General features: G+C 38.6%; 1 protein-coding gene across 3 annotated transcripts in view; it reads left to right on the top strand.

The window, feature by feature from the left end:
* Positions 1 to 19,866, top strand: part of LOC117426641 (anion exchange protein 3-like) — an 80,545-nt gene that overhangs the window by 55,355 nt on the left and 5,324 nt on the right. For 2 of the 3 annotated variants that reach the window (XM_059033476.1, XM_059033477.1), the window contains 14 exons: positions 89 to 224; positions 2,206 to 2,377; positions 5,837 to 5,936; positions 6,327 to 6,511; positions 7,107 to 7,323; positions 7,816 to 8,028; positions 12,212 to 12,360; positions 12,918 to 13,112; positions 13,621 to 13,833; positions 14,634 to 14,723; positions 15,241 to 15,407; positions 16,130 to 16,383; positions 17,256 to 17,425; positions 19,191 to 19,364. In XM_059033476.1, the coding sequence (XP_058889459.1) occupies positions 89 to 224; positions 2,206 to 2,377; positions 5,837 to 5,936; positions 6,327 to 6,511; positions 7,107 to 7,323; positions 7,816 to 8,028; positions 12,212 to 12,360; positions 12,918 to 13,112; positions 13,621 to 13,833; positions 14,634 to 14,723; positions 15,241 to 15,407; positions 16,130 to 16,383; positions 17,256 to 17,425; positions 19,191 to 19,364 (2,435 nt within the window). Of the gene's footprint in view, positions 1 to 88; positions 225 to 1,173; positions 1,315 to 2,205; positions 2,378 to 5,836; positions 5,937 to 6,326; positions 6,512 to 7,106; positions 7,324 to 7,815; positions 8,029 to 12,211; positions 12,361 to 12,917; positions 13,113 to 13,620; positions 13,834 to 14,633; positions 14,724 to 15,240; positions 15,408 to 16,129; positions 16,384 to 17,255; positions 17,426 to 19,190; positions 19,365 to 19,866 lie in introns of all 3 variants that reach the window. The other variant, XM_034044452.3, reaches the window with a different exon arrangement.

Raw genomic sequence — 19,866 nt, 5'->3', positions numbered from 1 at the left:
AGGGGCTTCTTCACAGCAGAATGTGTGTAGATGGCCCATCCCAGTGAAACATTGTGAGGAAAGCACTGTGTGTCCTCTCTACTCACAGGGGCGGTCCTCCTTGACTTGGAGCAGACCACGCTGCCTGGGATCGCTCACCTCGTGGTTGAGACCATGATCACCTCAGACCAGATCAAGGCAGAGGACCGGGCCAACGTGCTGAGAGCCCTGCTGCTCAAACACAGGTACGCAGAGAAACAGAGACTGCTGGGCTAGCTTTCAGTGCCAAACGCTCCTGTATTGTTGTGTCAAAGAATGAAGAACAGTATAAACAGCAAAACCTTTCAGTCACCTTAATAACCGACCCTGCTTTTACCAGCCAGTAAACTCCAAGAGTTTAGTGTTTTAAATAATGAAAAGAGGCACCTTGAATAAGTAGCCACTTCCTGTTCAGACCCAGGTTTCACTGTTTCAGAGTGGAATCATTTTCAAAATCATGAAGTTAAGGTCACCTGCCATTTAATGCAGTATTTGGGCCATCAACTAATATTAATGTAATAGCCACTCATTATACTACAGGCATATATCTTTGTACCTATCGTGAATTGATGAGATCAAGTTGAAAGCACTTTTATACATTACAGAAATTAATATAGTAAAACTGTATTGTAAAACCCGACCAACAGGAGTCACATGATGCATGTACTATCCCAGAAGGTAAAACACATTTCTATATTACTGACATGAAACTGGTCTTGGTTTCATAAAACATTAGTGGAGTCGACAGTACGTTTGTTTGTACAATATACAGTATGTTACAGTTGCTTGGATATTCTTTAGTTATTGTCAGTCTGGGTCATCTATGGAGGCATCTGTCCATCCATACACACGTATATCACATTTTTACATGCACATACTGTTGATATAAAGATGATACTAACAGCTCAATATTTTTAGGTATAGCCTTGGCTGGGGGTGTGTATGCTACTGACATACATCACTTTTTTCATAGACGGCACAATGATGTCATTTTTCATCTGCATTCATAAATTGTCACATTTTCCCACCTACTGATTTGAGGCCCTCTAGCTGTAAAATATATTTAGCATGGTAATAGGGAATTGGGTTTGTTTTCTAATTGTTGATGGGCAAAGTAACCAAAAGGTGAGATTGATTAAGATTCATTTTTTTCAGACTCCCTCAAACCAGTATCCTAGCAGCGCTTCTGGACTTGCCTGTAAAGTCAGAATGGTATCAACTTCAAAAACAAACATCCCTTATCTTGCATGTTTCTCCTGAAAAGAAAGAGACATTGCAGAAGAGGATGTGGACAATGTAATATATATTTAATACAAATGGAAAAAGGACTAATCACTAAAAACGTAAAAACTATTAACGACTGATTATGTTGAACCAGAACAATAATGAACTCTAACGCGCTGTGTGTTTGTGTGTGTTGTGAGTCCACGAAAAAACAAGGCAACTTCCGCTGAAGCAAACACGGGTCCTAAAAACAATGTACCCAAACCCGACAAGAACTGATTTTCCAACCTGTTCCTAAAATTAAAAAATAGGAGTTAATTAAAGACTGGAAGAAACATGCTGTCTGCTTTTAAGATGACACTGTATTCACACAACTTCCATGTTTATGACGCTCATGCTATCATATTAGCAGGCCTGAGAGCACTCCTCTGACATTAGTGCATTAATAATGCTATACTCACTAGCCAAATATATGCAAATTGTATGTATTAACAGAGAACTGCATTTGCCATCCCTGCATTTCCTGATGCTTTGAAAAGGTAAAAAATGTTAATGTTATTTAATTATTGAGACTTCCAAGAGCAGTGTGGTTCTTGACAACTCTATACAGAAAAATCACTACATTGATTATTTACTGAACTCAGTATATTGAATTTGTTTTTCAGTATATTACTGAAAAGAAAAACTTATGATAGGCTTTTCTTCATAAAGTGGGTTATTATGATTATCCAATGTATGGAATTGATAATTAGTTATTTCTATTAAATGATTTAACTTGGTACTACTGTGGAGGACAGATTTTGTAATAAATGTGTTCACACACAAACAATTCTGCAGATCAAACAATAATCCCCACTTCACATGGCATTGCCAGACACACATTGCTCTTATCTTCTGGACGATTTCTATATCTGCCAAAGAACCGACTGCTCTGAATAATACAACCTGTTTCTTCTATTTTAGCCACCCCAATGATGAGAAAGATGTGTTCTTCCCACGGAACCCCTCTGCCGCTAACATGGGTTCGGTGATGGCCAGTCACCACCACAACCACAACCACACCACAGACACATGTCTCCCTCCAATGGGGGAGGAGAAAACTGAACTGCATGACACCAAATCCCAAGATTCAGAGGTAGGTTTACATTACAGTACTGTTTACACTAGCTTATCTAGAAAGAGTGCAAAGAAGAGCAACTAGAATTATCCTGGGTTTAAAAGGCATGTCGTATGCAGACAGGTTAAAATAATTTAATCTATTCAGTCTTGAACAAAGAAGACTACCCGGTGATCTGATTCAAACATTCAAAATCTTAAAAGGTACAGACAATGTTGACCCAGGGGACTTATTTCACCTGAAAAAAGAAACAAGGACCAGGGGTCACAAATGGAGATTAGATAAAGGGGCATTCAGAACAGAAAATAGGAGGCACTTTTTTACACAGATAATTGTGAGGGTCTGGAACCAAATCCCTAGTAATGTTGTTGAAGGTGACACCCTGGGATCCTTCAAGAAGCTGCTTGATGAGATTCTGGGATCAATAAACTACTAACAACCAAACAAGCAAGATGGGCTGAATGGCCTCCTCTCGTTTGTAAACTTTCTTATGTTCTTATGTTATGTTCTTATCAGTTCTTTTGAGACCAAAGAAGATCTCTCTTTAGAATGGATTTAACATTTAAGTCATTTGAAATTCTATTTTAATTTTTATTTTGAGGAGTATTTCATTAGTAGTTTATTTGTGCTATAGACAATTACACCTGTCAATTCAGTCAATTCAGAAAACAAAAAATATACAATTGTGTGTATTATTGCGCATATAGGGAATTTACTTACAAAAAATATGAATAACATACCATAATGTAAAAAAAAAAAAAGATAAATAAAAATATTTGGGGGTTAGGTAATAACTTGCTGTTTGAACCTGTGTTTCTAGGTTGGAGATATGTATTGTTCTGAAAATATAAATTAACCCTTTGACGTCTAGGACCCTTTGGGCTGGAATATGACCACTTTGTGTTTAGCGCTTGTAGTTTGGCAACCTTACTTCAGAAATCAAAACCCAATATATCTATAGAAAGTCATTTAGTGGCTGTTTCCAATGATATAATGTATTCTATTGTGAAATGTAATATTTGCTTTTTATATAAACTGCACCACCCAAAAAAGAATTGAAAAATGTATAATAATAAATAACATTTTTAAAAACTGCCATTTCGACCCATTTCCAAGTTAGATATATAAAAAAATATCAGCATATGACAGATAAAAAATCCAGTTTCAAATATCTTCTACTATATGCCAAAATTCCCCAAAACTGCCCTATTTTCAGAACTGTCAGCTATTTTATAGAAATAGTCCAGACTAAACAAAATATCACAAAGTACATTGCCAAATCTTATGTAAAACCTTTTATCATGGTAATATATGAAAAGAAACAAGGGAAAATTAAGTTGTTTTTATTAAAAGTAGTTTTTATTTATAATTATATATATATATATATATATATATATATATATATATATATATATATATATATATATATATATATATATATATAAATTACAAATGCATCAAAAAACACAAAAAGTTACATTTTAGAGAACTTTTATTTCATGTAAAACAAAAATAACAATAAATAAATAACAATAAATCTGGTATGTCGTGACGACGTGTACAGCAGCGTTTGGTAGGCGAGGAGTGGGCATGGTCCTCATCTGTGGAGGCCATACTATAAAAGAAAGACAAACAATTAGGAATACATACAAATCAATTAGGAATACATAAAAAGCTATTTTGAATAAATAAAAAAAACATATCAAACAATGAATACTGTAAACAATGCACTTACTTGACAGTGGAGGTGCTGGGCTGGGGTTCATCTGGAGCGGCTTCTTCCTCTTCATCTCTACCCTCTTCCATCATCAGCTCCTCATCCAGCTGGTCCTCCTCCAGTGGATCCATCCCCTCGTGGTCCTCAAGGAAAAGGGTGTTGATATGCTCAAGATCAAGGGGCTTTCTGGTGGTCTTCAGGGACTCCATCAGTTTCTTGTAGCTTCTTCCAGCCATCTTTCAAACCTGCAAACTCCACACCCACCCACACACAAAACAATTCAGCAATCAATCAATCAGCCATTGTATTTTTATATAGTGCATTTCTTTATATAAAGCACTTTACAGGAAAAATACAAAAAAGTACAAATTACAATGTCATGACAAAAAGAAGATTACAAAATTACAAAAACCTCAAAAAAAAAAAAAAAATGAGGACACTTATTTATTTTGACATATACATACAGTATATGTACATGAAGAAAATAATATTTATCTACAAGAGTTATAATATATAATTCAACCACGTATAGCAAGTGAAAAGAAGGAAAAATATTAATAAATAGAAAAAAATGAAATGAGGGCACTAATTACATTTTTGACATCAATTATGTACTGTATATTACCGGATTTTCAATAATTTGGTATCATGGAGAAAATAATATTTATATACAAAACTTATGGAAGTCAACAGCAGCAGAAAAAATAAATAAATAAATAGTCTATAGAAAAATGAACGATATGGTGATAAAGCAGTAAACGTAAAAATGCAATGAATGTGGCAACCACTTTTACCAAGCAAACAAACAAACAAATAAATAAATGAATAAATGTGTGTACCGTCAACAGCATAAGCCTCTTCTCGACCTTTTCAAGCATCTGAAGAAAAAGAAAACAAAATTGAAATACTACTCAAGTTCATATTTTAGATATTGAATTATAATTTCAGAGACAATTACCTTCAAAAAGAGCTGTTGATCAGGCGTCTGTTCTGTTGTGGCTTCTGACAGTTCTGGAACATTCTTAGTTCTGTGACTCAATAAAAACATCAAAATATGCGCTGGTAGATGGGTTTCCTGTGCGTCACTTCGTTGACGTGTATCATCAAAATTTGCATGTAGGGATACAGTTTTTTTTCCCTATTACCTAGCCTTATTCAATGACAAGGCTCAGAAACACTGATTTGTTTCCCTTATGACTTATTTTTGCCATGAGACATCTCTGACGAGAGAGCACGTCATCAGTGCTTAAGCACTGAAATTAGAATGGCTCGGTGCCAAAGGGTTAATTAAAATAGCTCCATACCTCATTATATTAAAAAAGTATTAACCAACATTTTAAAGTCCATTCTCTCTTAAGTGGAATAACATGCTTACCGGGACAAGTTTCGAATGTGTCTTTGCTTACATTCCAATCCAGTGGTGTTCTGCTGAAATTGACAGACTGAGCGCAATGTTCTATCTAAAAAGATGACTGCAAAGAGGCCATAAAGAGGGTTCAAAATTAAGCCATGTCAAAGCATTGTATATTGAAAATGAAAGATCCACCAGGTAAAATAATACTTGAATTAATTGATTTCCTTTTTTTTAATTACACATTTTATTGCTATTAATTAAAAAAATATATACTTGTTAAGAATATTGAATAATCGTTTGTGGCGCACGTTTTTTATTTTCCTTATAACATATACCACGAACAATTGGTGGAGGTGGTATAAACTAGATTACATTTTCATGTGTTTTTATTTTTCTCCTTGTGAAGAAATCTGTGCACCATCACAATGGGGAGGGGCATCGGAACAAATCCGTGAAACTCCTGGAGAAGATTCCCGAGGGGGCTGAAGCTACTGTAGTTTTAGTCGGTAGGAGTCCGTTTTTTTTAATTAATTTAGTTTCCAATTTTTCTTTTTCTTATAGTTATTTGGGAGTTTCCAAATCATCTTCTGCAACCGTAATTATGTTGTTTTGCACAGAACTCCAAACAAACACATGTCGTTACAAGGCAAATCTGGAAAACAAATCTGCTGTCACTCTTGATGCGTCATTCGTCGTGAGATTGGGTTGCAACTGCAGCCACACACAGAAGCATAACGTTACTCTTGGATCGCTCAGTGTGAATTTCTGCTTGTTGACATGGTTCTCAAGGTTTAATGATTGACCCTAATGATACATACAGAAGCTGTGACCTCAGTCTAGATTAGATTCTCATTCAATTCTGCATTTTGTGAAAACTGTGTTTATATGGATTGCAGGCTGTGTGGACTTTCTGGAGCAGCCGGCCATGGCGTTTGTCCGACTGAATGAGGCGGTATTCCTTGAATCCGTCCTGGAGGTTCCAGTCCCTGTCCGCTTCCTCTTTGTGCTGCTGGGGCCAAGCCAGTCCAACATCGACTACCATGAAATCGGACGATCCATCTCCACTCTAATGTCTGACAAGGTACCCACTGATTTCTACTTATTGTTCTAAAATGGATTTCACTCATAGCCATCAGTCCCAAACTGAACATCACGTGTCATTCAGTCCTGGGTCTCTTGACCTAAGTGCATTAAGTTGCACAAACCTTTAACTCAAGAAACACTTAGAGGAAAACTAAAGAGAAATATAACTTCAACTGGCCATTGGACCAGTTACGCCTTATTGTGTGGTGGTTTTGTGATGTGGAAAAATCTTTACTGGAGGATAGGTTGAGACCTCCAAACTCATTTAATCTGTGGTCATAACTGGATTCCAAATCAGGCCTCTAGAGGTGACTGGATTGACACATTTGTATTCTGTTTTTGAATGTTGGACATTTGGTGTTAGAAATTCATTTGAATGCTGTTAGTATAGGTATATAAAATGTAAAGTCTGTTACACAACATAATCTTCAACATCAAACTAATAGCAAGCCTAATACTTTGTAATGCTCAAACTACTGTGTATTAAGAAATAAAGTTTTGATTATCTATTGGTGAAAGTCCCAGCAGTATTAAGATCCTCTTCTGTCAAGATCAGTTGCCTAGAGCTGGCTGACTTTGTGTGTTTCTCCCAGCACTTCCATGAAGCAGCGTACTCCACCGACGATCGCCAGGACCTCCTGAACGCCATCAACGAGTTCCTGGACTGCAGCATCGTCATCCCTCCCTCAGAGGTGGAGGGCAAGGACTTGCTCAAGTCAGTCGCCTCCTTCCAGAAAGAGATGCTGCGCAAGAGGAAAGAGAGGGAGAACAATAAGTCAGGGAATGTGGGAACTGCCCCCGAGGTGAAAGGTGAGGTTGCCTTCTTCCATCTCATGCAGTGGTAGCGTAGAGTCTGAGTTTAGCATATTATTTGTTTATTTAGCAGACGCCTTTATCCAAGGCGACTTCCAGAGACCAGGGTATGTGAACTATGCATTAGCTGCTGAGTCACTTACAATTACGTCTCACCCGAAAGACGGAGCACAAGGAGGTTAAGTGACTTGCTCAGGGTCACACAGTGAGTCAGTGGCTGAGGTGGGATTTGAACCGGGGACCTCCTGGTTACAAGCCCTTTTCTTTAACCACTGGACCACACAGCCTCCTATATATATGAAAATGTGTAAAAAATTATATTATATTTGAGGACGATTGGAAAAGCAGCTCTCCAGTCATTTAGAATCTATGACTAAACACTGCACACATAGATAGAGCCAAGAAAGATCAAGAGCATGTCATATACTGTATATCCCTTATTCAATGTGGGATAAGGCGTGAGTCTCTCTGTTGCGTTTGGTGTTGCAGAAGAGAACGAGGAGGAGCGGCGGGAGGAGGTGGAGGACGACCCCCTGAAGCGCACGGGGATCCCGTTCGGGGGGCTGGTGAAGGATATCAAACGACGCTACCCCCAGTACCTGAGCGACCTGCGAGACGTGCTTCACACGCAGTGCCTGGCTGCCGTCGTCTTCATCTACTTCGCTGCTCTCTCGCCTGCCATCACCTTCGGAGGGCTGCTGGGTAAACAACTCTATTTACCAAACACCTGATTCACTCCCACGTTCCATAAAATATAGCCACTGAAAAATTGTACACAGCTTGGCAGCTCTTTCAAATATATTTCACCCACATTTTTTAATGGAAGACATGACTTTTCTAATTGTTCTGTCTTTTGTATGCTAATGTGGCTATATCTTGCACAAATTATTACACCATTTCAACAAATCAAAAAGCAACAAACGTCTTATACAATAGGTGTGTAGGTTGTCTTTTATTGTACAAGAGATGTTCTGAATGCTCAAATTAAGAGAAAGGATGAATTTTATAATGAGAATCCTACACACTATGTAAGAACTTATACCGAGCATCAAAAGAAACTTATCACTATTATAACACATTTATTTTCTAAACAAAATAAGGTATATAAATGATGGACATTGATGAAATGTGTTTGGTTTCTTTTTAATCACTCGATCATTCATCCTTGACCATGACATGCTTGAGTGACTATGAAGCATATGCAGTTAATCACCTAATTAGTGAGATAGTTGATTGGACACTGTTGATTTCAGCTGTTGAATTGCAAGCTTTAACCCTCTGTGGTCCATTTATTCAGCGAGTCTCAGGCGCGTCAGGTCCAATTTATTTTCACACACGCAGTTTATTTTAGAAGCGCTGTTTAAATTTTTTTTTTTCCACAGTAAAACAGGTTTAAAAGGCACTGCATATCAACAGTACACTCAGTACTGCATCTCCAGCCCCGCCCCACCCTGTGTTCCCTGTATTTTTCACATACCTCTACATAGTAGTGCATACCAATAAATCATCTCCTGATCACTCGTTTTATCACCAAACTCCTCAATAATGTGATCCAAGTCATTATTTTATTACTATAACATCTCAAAAAGCTCTGCAAATTTCCGTGATATTCTTTGAGCGCTGGATGCAGAAGCAGCTATCTTGTTTGTTTATGTCCGTGTTATCTATGTGGTGCCGGGGCTATCTGTATTCATGAGATACGCCCCTTTTTTTTCGGCTTCTCTCGGCTCCTATCGGTCTCACGCGACCATTGAATGGTTTTCTCAGCTAGAGACCTGTTTTTTTGATGATGTCGGACAGGGTCCAACATTGGACCGGAAGGGGAAAATTGCAATGTCAGACCAGGTCCGACATAGGACCGCAAAGGGTTAATAAAAGCAATAAAGAAAATCACAGAAAAAAAAAAACAATATGCCACGTCTGTCAAGAGAGCAGCGCCTTCATGCAGTCGGCATGTTGGAGGCTGGACTAGGGCAGCGTACTGTGGCCTGCCGTCTTGGGTGCTCACAGCCAGCAATTTCAAACCTGGCAAGACGGTGTAACCAGACACACTCTGTCAATGACAGGCCACGAACTGGGAGACCAAGAGTCACAACACCTGCCCAAGATCGACAGATCATTTTGCAGCATCTTCGTGATGTCAATTGTTAATCAGCACAATAAAAAGTCACTGCACCTGTTCTAAAACAGGATTTGTCATTTTTCGATCACATCTAGTGAATTTTATCCAAATATAAGTGATAAGTTTCTTTTGATGCTCAAATATAAGTGATACGTTTCTTTTGATGCTCAAATATAAGTTATAAGTTTTTTTTGATGCTCAGCATATATTATACAATGGCAATAAAAATTCCTAAGCTCTGTTTGGTCAGCCTTGCACTAGACCCAGTTATGCTGGGATAACTTCACGGATCTAGTACCGGCAACCTCCTCACTGAAAACCTAGACAGACTTATCAATCCACCACAACTGTCAATGACACAGAATAAATTACACAATTCCTGAAGTGAATTTTACCTTAAACAACATGACATCAGTGGAAACCTCATTTGGCAAAGAGCCTTCAAAACACAGCAGCAAGGAGACCAGACAGCACCTCTCAATGAGAGGAAAAAAACATTTAAAAAAAAGAAACCTGGAGATCAACTCTGAGGGACTAGACAAGATAGAATCTGACAGGAAGCATCCATGAAACGACAAGCCTGCGGCCTCGTGCCCAACCACCCAAGGCGTGATGTTATCTCAGCACAACACACTCCCCTGTCATGCCTTATTCCTTTAATAAACAAAGGAATAATGTCCAGTACCAAAACAAAGCTAGTACTCAGGAACTGCTATTAGAGACACATTAGAAAAGTGTTGTTGGATGACTTCTGTACACAGGATAGAACATACTGGAATTTTGACAAATCAGTAACATGATTGGGGTTGATTTATTATACATTTTCAGTTGTATCAGAGCAGCATTAAAAAAAAAAAACAATGCAATGATTCTGTACAATAAGGGGCAATGATAGCTCGAGGGAAGCTACATTACAATATATAGGCCATTGGTAAAGTGGTACCACAGTGGTAACATTTTAATTATTGATATACCAAACTTTTTAGATCAATTGGAAAGACCCCTACATGTAAACAGTATTTTTTTTTGTGGAGTTGGTTTATGAAATATATGTTCCTTTAGCAACCACTAAACATATAAACACATAAAGGTTATCACCACAACATGACTCATTCCCTTACTCTATTTAATATATTTCCTCCTTACTCTTGTTGTATTGTTTCTCAGTTTAGTCACATTTCAAGACACTCATAGTTTCTTGCGGCCTAAATAGTGAGCCAATTATGTAAAATTGTGCTGACAAAAAAAATAAAATAAACAGAAACACCTGGGGTCTAGACTGTATTTCAGCTGCAGCGGGACACAGAGGTTTAAAAAGTTAACAGAGTGATTGCTCAACTTCCTGGCACCTTATCATTTAAATAATATACCTAAATGGTGGTAGTTATGTAGTCATGCCCTGTCTAGTCCTAACTATGGACATCAGCAATTAAATGTACTCCTTCCACCTGCCTGGAGGCTGTTTGGTTACTAAAGCAAACCTTTGGCAAGACACTTGACAATTAACAACCCCATTCTGTTTAGCACAGTTCCACTTGCTTAAAAGTGCAGTCCTTCAGGATTTAAAACCTATTTTCTTTCATGTAATTATAAACCTCAAAACCGCACAGTGGTTTACCACGTCAACATTCAGGCAGAGGGCCCTATTTTAAAGCAAATGGGCAAAGGCATGTTTTCTGTGAGGAATAAACAATTGTAATGCAAGATAACTATCAAGAAACTACTTACAGGAAGGAGTAGTTTATTGCCAAATAAAATTTACCGTATTTTTAAGCTCTGATACATGTTGCTGCTCCTGCAGCTATAGTACATACAAATGATATACCTGGGATCTAAACAGGGCTCTGTTGTTTAATTAGCATGTATGCCATTTTCACTGCTTCCTTTTATTGACTCCATTATCATTTCAGGTGACAAACAGACTAAATGTTTAGTAGGAATAAAATGTTATTGAACAGACTGTAAATACAATAATGGAATGAAGTTAAACAGACAACAGTGTATACTGCAGAGGAAAACAGTATTGGACATCTTGCCTGGTCTTAGTGAGACTATCGCCCAATGGATAGTTATTTGAGTGATCAGAGACCCCCTACTACACATATTTTACACAAGATGGGGCTATCCCTCCACCTGAACTGTCCTTAACAAGCACCATATACATGATCTGCTGTGTCAGTTTATGACTGTTGTATTGTTTCCAGTTAGTGGATTTCCAGGTGCTAGCAGACGTCTCAGGGGATGTTAATAAATTCAGTCACTAATAGTTCACGCATTTGGTGCGTTGAAGTAGGATCGTAATGACGAATGCATCATTCAAGTTCATCCCAAACATGCTCAATTGGATTGAGATTCTGGGATTGTGGTGGCCATGGAAGATGGCCTGAAGTCTGTCAAACTATTTCAGGAGTGGTGTATCGTCTTGAAAGTTGCCATCATCATTAGCGTAGAAGAGCAACATTATTGGGTGGACTTGATATGCAACAATGCTTAAGTAAACAATGGCATTTGGTGTAGTTTCTAGTCGGGAAGCGTAGACTTAAGGTTCCGTTCAAGCACTGTTGAAGCAAGTCACCTAAATCTCTAGCTGATATACCAGGAGAACATGACTCACACCAGGGTGATGCCAAATTGAGTCGATTAGACACGTCCTGTAAAGTGACCAAGTAGTGTAACAGTATAAATGTCTTTATTCTGAAGTTTCAAGACTTCCACCGCACTTTGAGATCAAACTCTATGGGCTGTTGTCTTACTGTGTTCCAGGGGAAAAGACCGAAGGAATGATGGGTGTCTCAGAGTTGATCATCGCCACCTCGGCTCTGGGGGTGCTGTTCTCTCTTCTCGCAGGCCAGCCTATGCTCATTATTGGCTTCTCGGGGCCCCTCCTGGTCTTTGAGGAGGCTTTCTATAAGGTAGGCATGGAAGAGGTTTACATGCTAGTGCTTGTGAAAGGGATGGGAGTCCATCTCCATTACAAATCAGCTTGGTATGAGTATACTTGCAGTGTGAAGAATGTTAAATGTATTGTGTGCTTGACAAGACATGAGGCTTACATTATCAAAGCATACTGCCGCTCCATTTTGTCACATCAAAAGCTGCTTTTGTCACATCAAAATCAGCTACCAAAATAATTCATCCACTGCTGTTCATCTGCTCCATTACTGAAAATAATAATACACTAAGAAAAGTTCAAAAAGAACTGTACTGACGTAAACCATTCTTACCAGAGACGGGTCCTGACATGGATTGCTCAGATATAAATGGAGCTTTCTCAGAACCTCATTAGACGTCAGAACTGCCATCTGCAATAATAGTTTTGTGGAAATCACGTCAGCCTAAACCGTTAAAAGCAAAACAGTTTATTTTCTTTCAATTTCTTTTGTTGAATTAAACTGGAGTGCAAGCTAGAAGTCGTTTGTGAAACTGGCCCCTGGTGGCGTAACCCTAGCCTCTGCTGTCTCCCACTCAGTTCTGCCAGGCCCATGAGTTTGAGTACCTGACAGGCCGGGTTTGGATCGGGTTCTGGTTGATGATCATTGTGTTCATTATGGTGGCAGCGGAGGGGAGTTACCTAGTGCGCTACATCTCGCCTTTCACGCAGGAGATCTTTGCCTTCCTCATCTCCCTCATCTTCATCTACGAAACGTTCTACAAGCTATTCAAGGTAAAGTAACATTAAGTGCAAGATGCAGGTTTTGCATACGTATTTAAATCTAGGATTGGCTGGGTGAAATAGGAACGATATACATGGACAGATACAGAAGTACAGAAGAGAGAGCGTGTATAAGAATCGAATCGACCCTGTGTGTTTTAAGGTACGAGGTAGACTTATGATCAAATTGAAGTCAACTTCCACATATTTCTCCAACCCCTTACTCAAATGTTTGCCAAACCCTTCTTTAAAGAAACTCTCAGTATTTGGCAACTGCTCTAAAATACATTAAATTAACATTTATGAATAAAAGTATCAATGACATTTTTCAGAAAATTGAACAATAAAGTACTGCTTGAGTGCATGAGTGCTTGAGTACTCTAACGCACCCCTACTAAAAACAGTAATTAATGTATAAAAAAGCATACTTTAAAAACAACAATTGTATTCACCCAGTACTGTTTATTAACAAATAGCTAGCTAGTGCAACCAGCCCTTTTAAGGTCTGTCTTTGTTTCAGGTGTTTTATGATCACCCTTTGCTGAAGCATTACCCTCCCAACACCGAGCCAGGCCTGGGATACATCAATTTGTCTGAGGTAGCCAAGACCACTGAGTCATCAGTGGGCATGCAGCCCAACACAGCCCTGCTCTCCATGGTGCTCATGCTGGGAACCTTCTTCATCGCCTTCTTCTTGAGGAAGTTCAGGAACAGCAGGTTCCTGGGAGGCAAGGTGGGGGAAAACATGCTAACAAACACCACAAATATTATCAACTTTTAAAGCTCTTTTTGTATTGAGACACCTCAAAGCGCTGTACCTGTGGAACACAAAAAATAACTGCTGTAAAACACAATAAAACAGGCCAAACTATAATAAATAAATACCTACACTATAAAACAAAATTATTAAAAACAAAAAGTCTTAATTTAGTCTAATTCAGTGCTTTTGTACACCAATAAGCCAGGATCTTGAGACCAAGCGCATGACTAGGGACATGGAATGAGAAGCTCTGAAATATATATTTTAAATCAATTCTTTTTTTCACCAGATGCCAACAAAGATATTTCAAATAAACTGTATGTCAGTCTTGTTCTTTAGTATGTGTCCTATAACGATAGATAACGTAAATAAAACTGGAATTAATATTAGTGTAGTCAGCGACCTCCTTATCCAATACCAGACAGGTAATAATTCACAATAAATCGATGGATTGAGAACACTATTATTCAAAAGCAAGAAGCACCAAAAAAGTGTAGACTTCATAAAAGCCTTCAATACACCTGAAAACATGCATGTGCAAGGAATATAATATATAGGCAAGACTACAAGTACTGCACCAAGTTGAATTATATTGAATAGCTAATGTTTATTTAATGTAAGTAAAAGCCCAATAATAGATTAATTGTTGCATGTCTAGGAGTGTACAACTGTACAAAATGCCTTTACCAACTGATTTATGTGTTTTATTGTCGGACACTGCACTGGTAAGTGTGTAATGATTATTGCCATAACTGTTTATTGATGTTTTTCAGGCCAGGAGAATAATTGGAGACTTTGGAATTCCTATTTCAATACTCCTGACAGTATTTATTGACTATGCCATTACAGATACCTACACACAGGTAACTACATGCATCCATTCACTCAAAGACCCTGTTTCTACTCTTAAAATTGTGGTAGAGTCCACTGAAAATGACTTGGTAGTTTCAAAATAGCCCCCAGGTTGTATTGATACTCTTCACAAAACCACCATTTGGCACAATGAGAATCTCTGCTTGACATAAAGGGCCAGGACTGAATGGCAGGGCATGTACAGGTCTGGTTTGCAGTGCTTGTGCAAAGCTTTGGGGAACTCTCATGATGCCAGTTTTGAATGCACTTCAAAATACAGGAAATTGACCACGTCCATCTAGTAACATTGCAGTTACCATTTTTGCATATTTACTATGCACTTGCGAAGCAACGTTAATGAAGATACACTCCCATTTTAAAACAAATCCCTTTTAAAATATCTTATTATATGGGTTTGATCATGCAAAGTAACTTCAGTGAGAAGAGCTAATAAGTTATATATGATGGCTGTGTCCATGTCTGCAGAATCTGCTGGCTCATTGTGTTCTTTGTTTTCTCTCATTATAGAAGCTGAATGTTCCCTCTGGATTCTCTGTTACGTCTCCTCTGAAGCGAGGCTGGTTTATCCATCCTTTGGGGGATAAGCAGCCTTTCCCTATCTGGATGATGTTTGCATCTGTAATACCAGCCCTACTGGTGTTCATTCTCATCTTCATGGAAAGCCAGATTACCACGTGAGTTCACGCCTACTGTTATATATAGTCCAGTGGAAAGGCAATGAGATGCCAGAGGCATATTTTCATTCTCATCTATTTATTGTTTTTTTTTTTTAATTTAAAAAGATAATGAAATGAATCCATACATCTCATCTGACATGTACTTCTATTCCCAATTCACCTGCAAATATGATCATTTCATTGACAGGAATATTTTACTTTCATTCAATAGCAGCTACCAATAGTATTCAAGCCAAGTATATTACTGTAAAATATTCCTCTCCTTGCAGTCAGGACAGTGCTTTGAGTTTACATCCTCCTCCCTAACCTCCACTTCATTTGTTGGCAAAATTTGTCAATACAAATTTAGCATGCAACTGCAACTTTGAACGTAGCACTTGTAAGGAAAATTGCCTATGAGCTCAAAACAGGGTCCTAAAAGGTGAAATAGAGAGCTGGTCATGCTCTTCAGAACTAAAGATAAAACACTACGGGCCATAGTTTCAAAACATTTACTCCGGTTTAACTCCTAATTTATGAAAATTCAACAGTAATGTACAAAACTGAGAAACAAACACCTTGGAAGTGCTTAAGATGCCTCCAATTACATTACTTGATGTTTTATGCTAGTTTTGTAAAGCCAACAGGTTTTTTTCTCTTTTAAAAAAAAATAACGCCTAGAGTTTAAAAAAAAAAAAAAATATGCCTTAGTTCTGAAGCTATTTTCTGCTCCTGCTTAGCCTGATAGTGAGTAAGAAGGAGCGGCGACTGGCCAAAGGGTCTGGGTTCCACCTTGACCTGCTCCTGATCGTGACCCTGGGAGGGTTGTGCCCCCTCTTCGGCCTGCCCTGGCTGACTGCTGCTACTGTCCGCTCGGTCACCCACGTCAACGCCCTGACCGTGATGAGCAAGGCCACGGCTCCTGGAGAGAAGCCCAAGATCAGGGAGGTCAAGGAGCAGAGAGTCACCGCCATGATGGTAGCTGTGCTTGTGGGTAAGAACCTTTTTTTAAAGCCTTTAATATCTTCCACTTGTATGATATTTTTCTTCTGGTAATAATTAAAATATAACAAAATAAGGGAAAGAGCATATGTATTACCAATACAGTTATACAGAATCGAATTCAATAATTAATGTTTCAGTTAAACCTTTTCTTTAAACACTGCAAAGCAGTATATGAATATTAAGAGTACATAAGGCTTTGCTTGTTTTAATATCGAATATTTTATCGTAGATAGTAGTAGCTGGTGTTAACTGAGATACAGCTCCATTCATAGTTTAAACCTTACCTTTTGCTTGAGCGATTTCCATTTCCCCTTTGAGGGGAGAGTGTCCTGACTGTGCAACATTGTTGATCTTTGCTGTGGATTCCACATGGAGCTTCATATTGGCTCTGATGCTCCTGCGGGTTAGGGAGGCAAAAAACGATTGGAACAGTTTCTCCTCACCACTCTTCAGTGGATTTTACTGGCCAGGTTCCCGGTAAGCTCAAAGCAGACACCTGCAAGGCTGGCCTTTGTCCTTCACTGAGCTTTTTGATATCTGCTGTAGAGCTCCTGGGTGTAAAGAGGCAATCGGCTTGGTCGTGGGATTGCTGTGGTGTTTAAAAACACAATTGAAAAAACAGGGGTAAAGTAAATCCGGGCAACTAAAAAAAAAAGACAAAACCTCCAACTTGAAGCACGGTTATTATTATTTTGCATGACCTTGAGTAGCCCCCACCCCCACCCCCCCATGCTAAATACTAAATATTTTCTACAGTTTTAAAAAAGGGAGTCTTGCAATGAAGGTGCTTGCCCGGCATATTGTAACTGGTGGTAATGATTGAATTAAATGGGTTACAACTCCCATGTTATATCTCTGCAGGTCTCTCGATTGTCATGGCTGATATTCTGCGTCTGATTCCCCTGGCGGTCCTGTTTGGGATTTTCCTTTACATGGGGATCACCTCCCTCACTGGGATCCAACTGTACGAGCGACTGCTGCTCCTGGTCACTCCGTCAAAGCACCATCCAGACCACGTCTATGTCACCAAGGTACTCCATATAAGATGAGCAGTTTGAGGAACTTACCTAGGCACTGTACTAAATAGGCAGTCAGAAGGCCTAATGTGCCTGCAGATGACCAACAATTAATAAGATTCTAAAAGTAAAATTACACATGCATTTCAAGTAACTATGTTTTAATTATAAAGATAAACTGCTAATATCCGAATGGCCAGTATAACAGGACAGAGGCTAGGCATGAATTGGTGACCACCCAGACCACAGTGAGTTTCTTAAACACTCAGCTTTCTCACCTCATTGACAGGGGTTAGAATCCATAACAGCAGTGCATCACACATCACTGCATATTGCACTTACTGGAAATGACCTCAAAACTTCAGAAAAATTCCTGAAATTCCATTTAATGATCTGTTTTTAGTATCTGGAGCACCTCAAATCAAGTGTTTCTATTCAGAATCTATTTAACTTTCATAAATATGCATATCATGTTCTGAGGTTTTATATCAAGTCTTTATTTTTGCTTTAAAAAACTGTGAAAGCTTTTTTACTGCACCTTCTGAAAATAAAATTCCACCAAATGTGGGTTTATTAAACAAAGGACACAATGATTTATAATCCCCTTACTCTGGGATTGAAATACTGTTATTTGCCAGTTTTATGGCAACATTCAATCAAACCTCTGGTATACGTATTCTAAATTAAGTGTCAGAATATTCGAGAGTAAGTATCTGTAACAGGGCGAGGAGCCCTGTACATTAATTTGTTTATTTATTTTTAGAACGGGGTCTCCCCCTCCGCCCCTGGGTTATTGTGTATTTATATTTATATGACGGCAAAGCACCGCAGGTTTTGTTATTGTTTTGTTATTTGTAAATGTGACGACGTAGCCGTGTGTTTTTTTTATTAATATTGCTTAGTAGCGTGGATGGGTAGCCCCATCCACAGTAATTAAAAAAACTCATGCAGATTGTGGCAATAGAATTGCCAGCTAGTTAAACCCCTCGGCCATGGTATAAAAAGCCTCCAGCTCTCCATGTTCAGGGTGTGGGTGTTAGGAGTGAGAGCAGAGAGAGCGAGAGGTGCGAGAGAGAAACAACACAAAAAAAAATTAAAACGTATAGGAACAGTGAAGGCGATAGCCCAGCCTGACCTGTATTGGTTAATATTTTGTGTTCGTGATTTTGTTTTGTTTAACCTTTTATTTTCGCTCTGTGAGCAAGTGTTTTGTGTTTAAACTTTTTATTTTATTTTTGTTGTATTTAAATAAACGCCGCGCAGCGTCTGTTTGAACTGCAGTACTGGTGTCAGTTTTGTTTGGTTCCTGCTTCTGTCCTGACGTCACAACTCGTCCATCCCTTTCACAGTATATTTTTGACATTGTTTCAATTACTCAAATATTGTGAGTTCAGAAGCGGATCTTTTCTATTTGCCTGCCTTAGACATGAAGCACAATCTTTATATTTGTAAGCCACAGCACCATTTCTTGAACAGCTATGTATTGTCAGCAATACAAAAAAAAATCTACTCTAGCTTTTACTTTTATAAAGAAATGTTGACTGATCTAGCCTGTGTTACATAGATCTATGGCAGACTATGAGAACTGAAGAACCGCTCCTGGAGCTACTATACTTAGCTTTTGATCCCGTCACTATGTTCTCCTAAGACTGAAAGTTTGATTAAAAAGAACCATAAGGAAGTAACAACTTGTAAAGCGGTGCTGTATTTTCTGATAGAATCTACCCCACACTTCCATTGAAGGTAAGGTGAGGTTGTTTTGTTGTTTCGCTGCCCCCAGGTGAAGACTTGGCGAATGAACATGTTTACCTGTATCCAGCTGGGCTGTATTGTGGTTCTTTGGGTAGTGAAATCCACTGTTGCTTCCCTGGCCTTTCCCTTCGTCCTCATCATGACCGTCCCTCTCCGGCGCTTCATCCTCACTCGAATCTTCGAGGACAGGGAGCTGAAAGCTGTACGTATCTTTTCATTTAAATATAGCTCTTATAGGGGGCAAGGTGGGTCTTTATACTGGCAATGGGATATTAAAAAGGTTGTCAGTTATGGTTGAGTGTCATTTGGAAATGATAACTGCTCGGGGCTTAGCTCATAGTGGACTGAAAACCACTATTAAAATTGGCCCAACTTTTCATGCTTATTACGTCTGTATGGGCTGAGGTTGACTAACTCCTAAGAAGGTGGTCCCTCCAGGGCAGGGCAGTTGAGACACATTCAATCCTCAATGCTATCATTCCTGCTTAAGTGAAAAAAAATAGGTTTTAAAAATGATAAAAACTATTTATTTACTTAATTAAATTTAAGGAGTAATTTTAAAATTACATTTATTTTAACAGTTAGGACAAGTTGTTAAGCCGGTGTCCAGTGCACTAGTTTTATTGATATTTTTCCAGCAATTAACCCTTCCATAAAATAAAATTGCTACCTGTTATACACAAAGTAATTCAGGGGGTGTCCTC

Source organism: Acipenser ruthenus, chromosome 11, assembly GCF_902713425.1.
Source record: "Acipenser ruthenus chromosome 11, fAciRut3.2 maternal haplotype, whole genome shotgun sequence".
Classification (NCBI taxonomy): domain Eukaryota; kingdom Metazoa; phylum Chordata; class Actinopteri; order Acipenseriformes; family Acipenseridae; genus Acipenser; species Acipenser ruthenus.
Note: the sequence above shows the minus strand (reverse complement) of the source record. Positions and strands in the feature narration are given on the sequence as shown.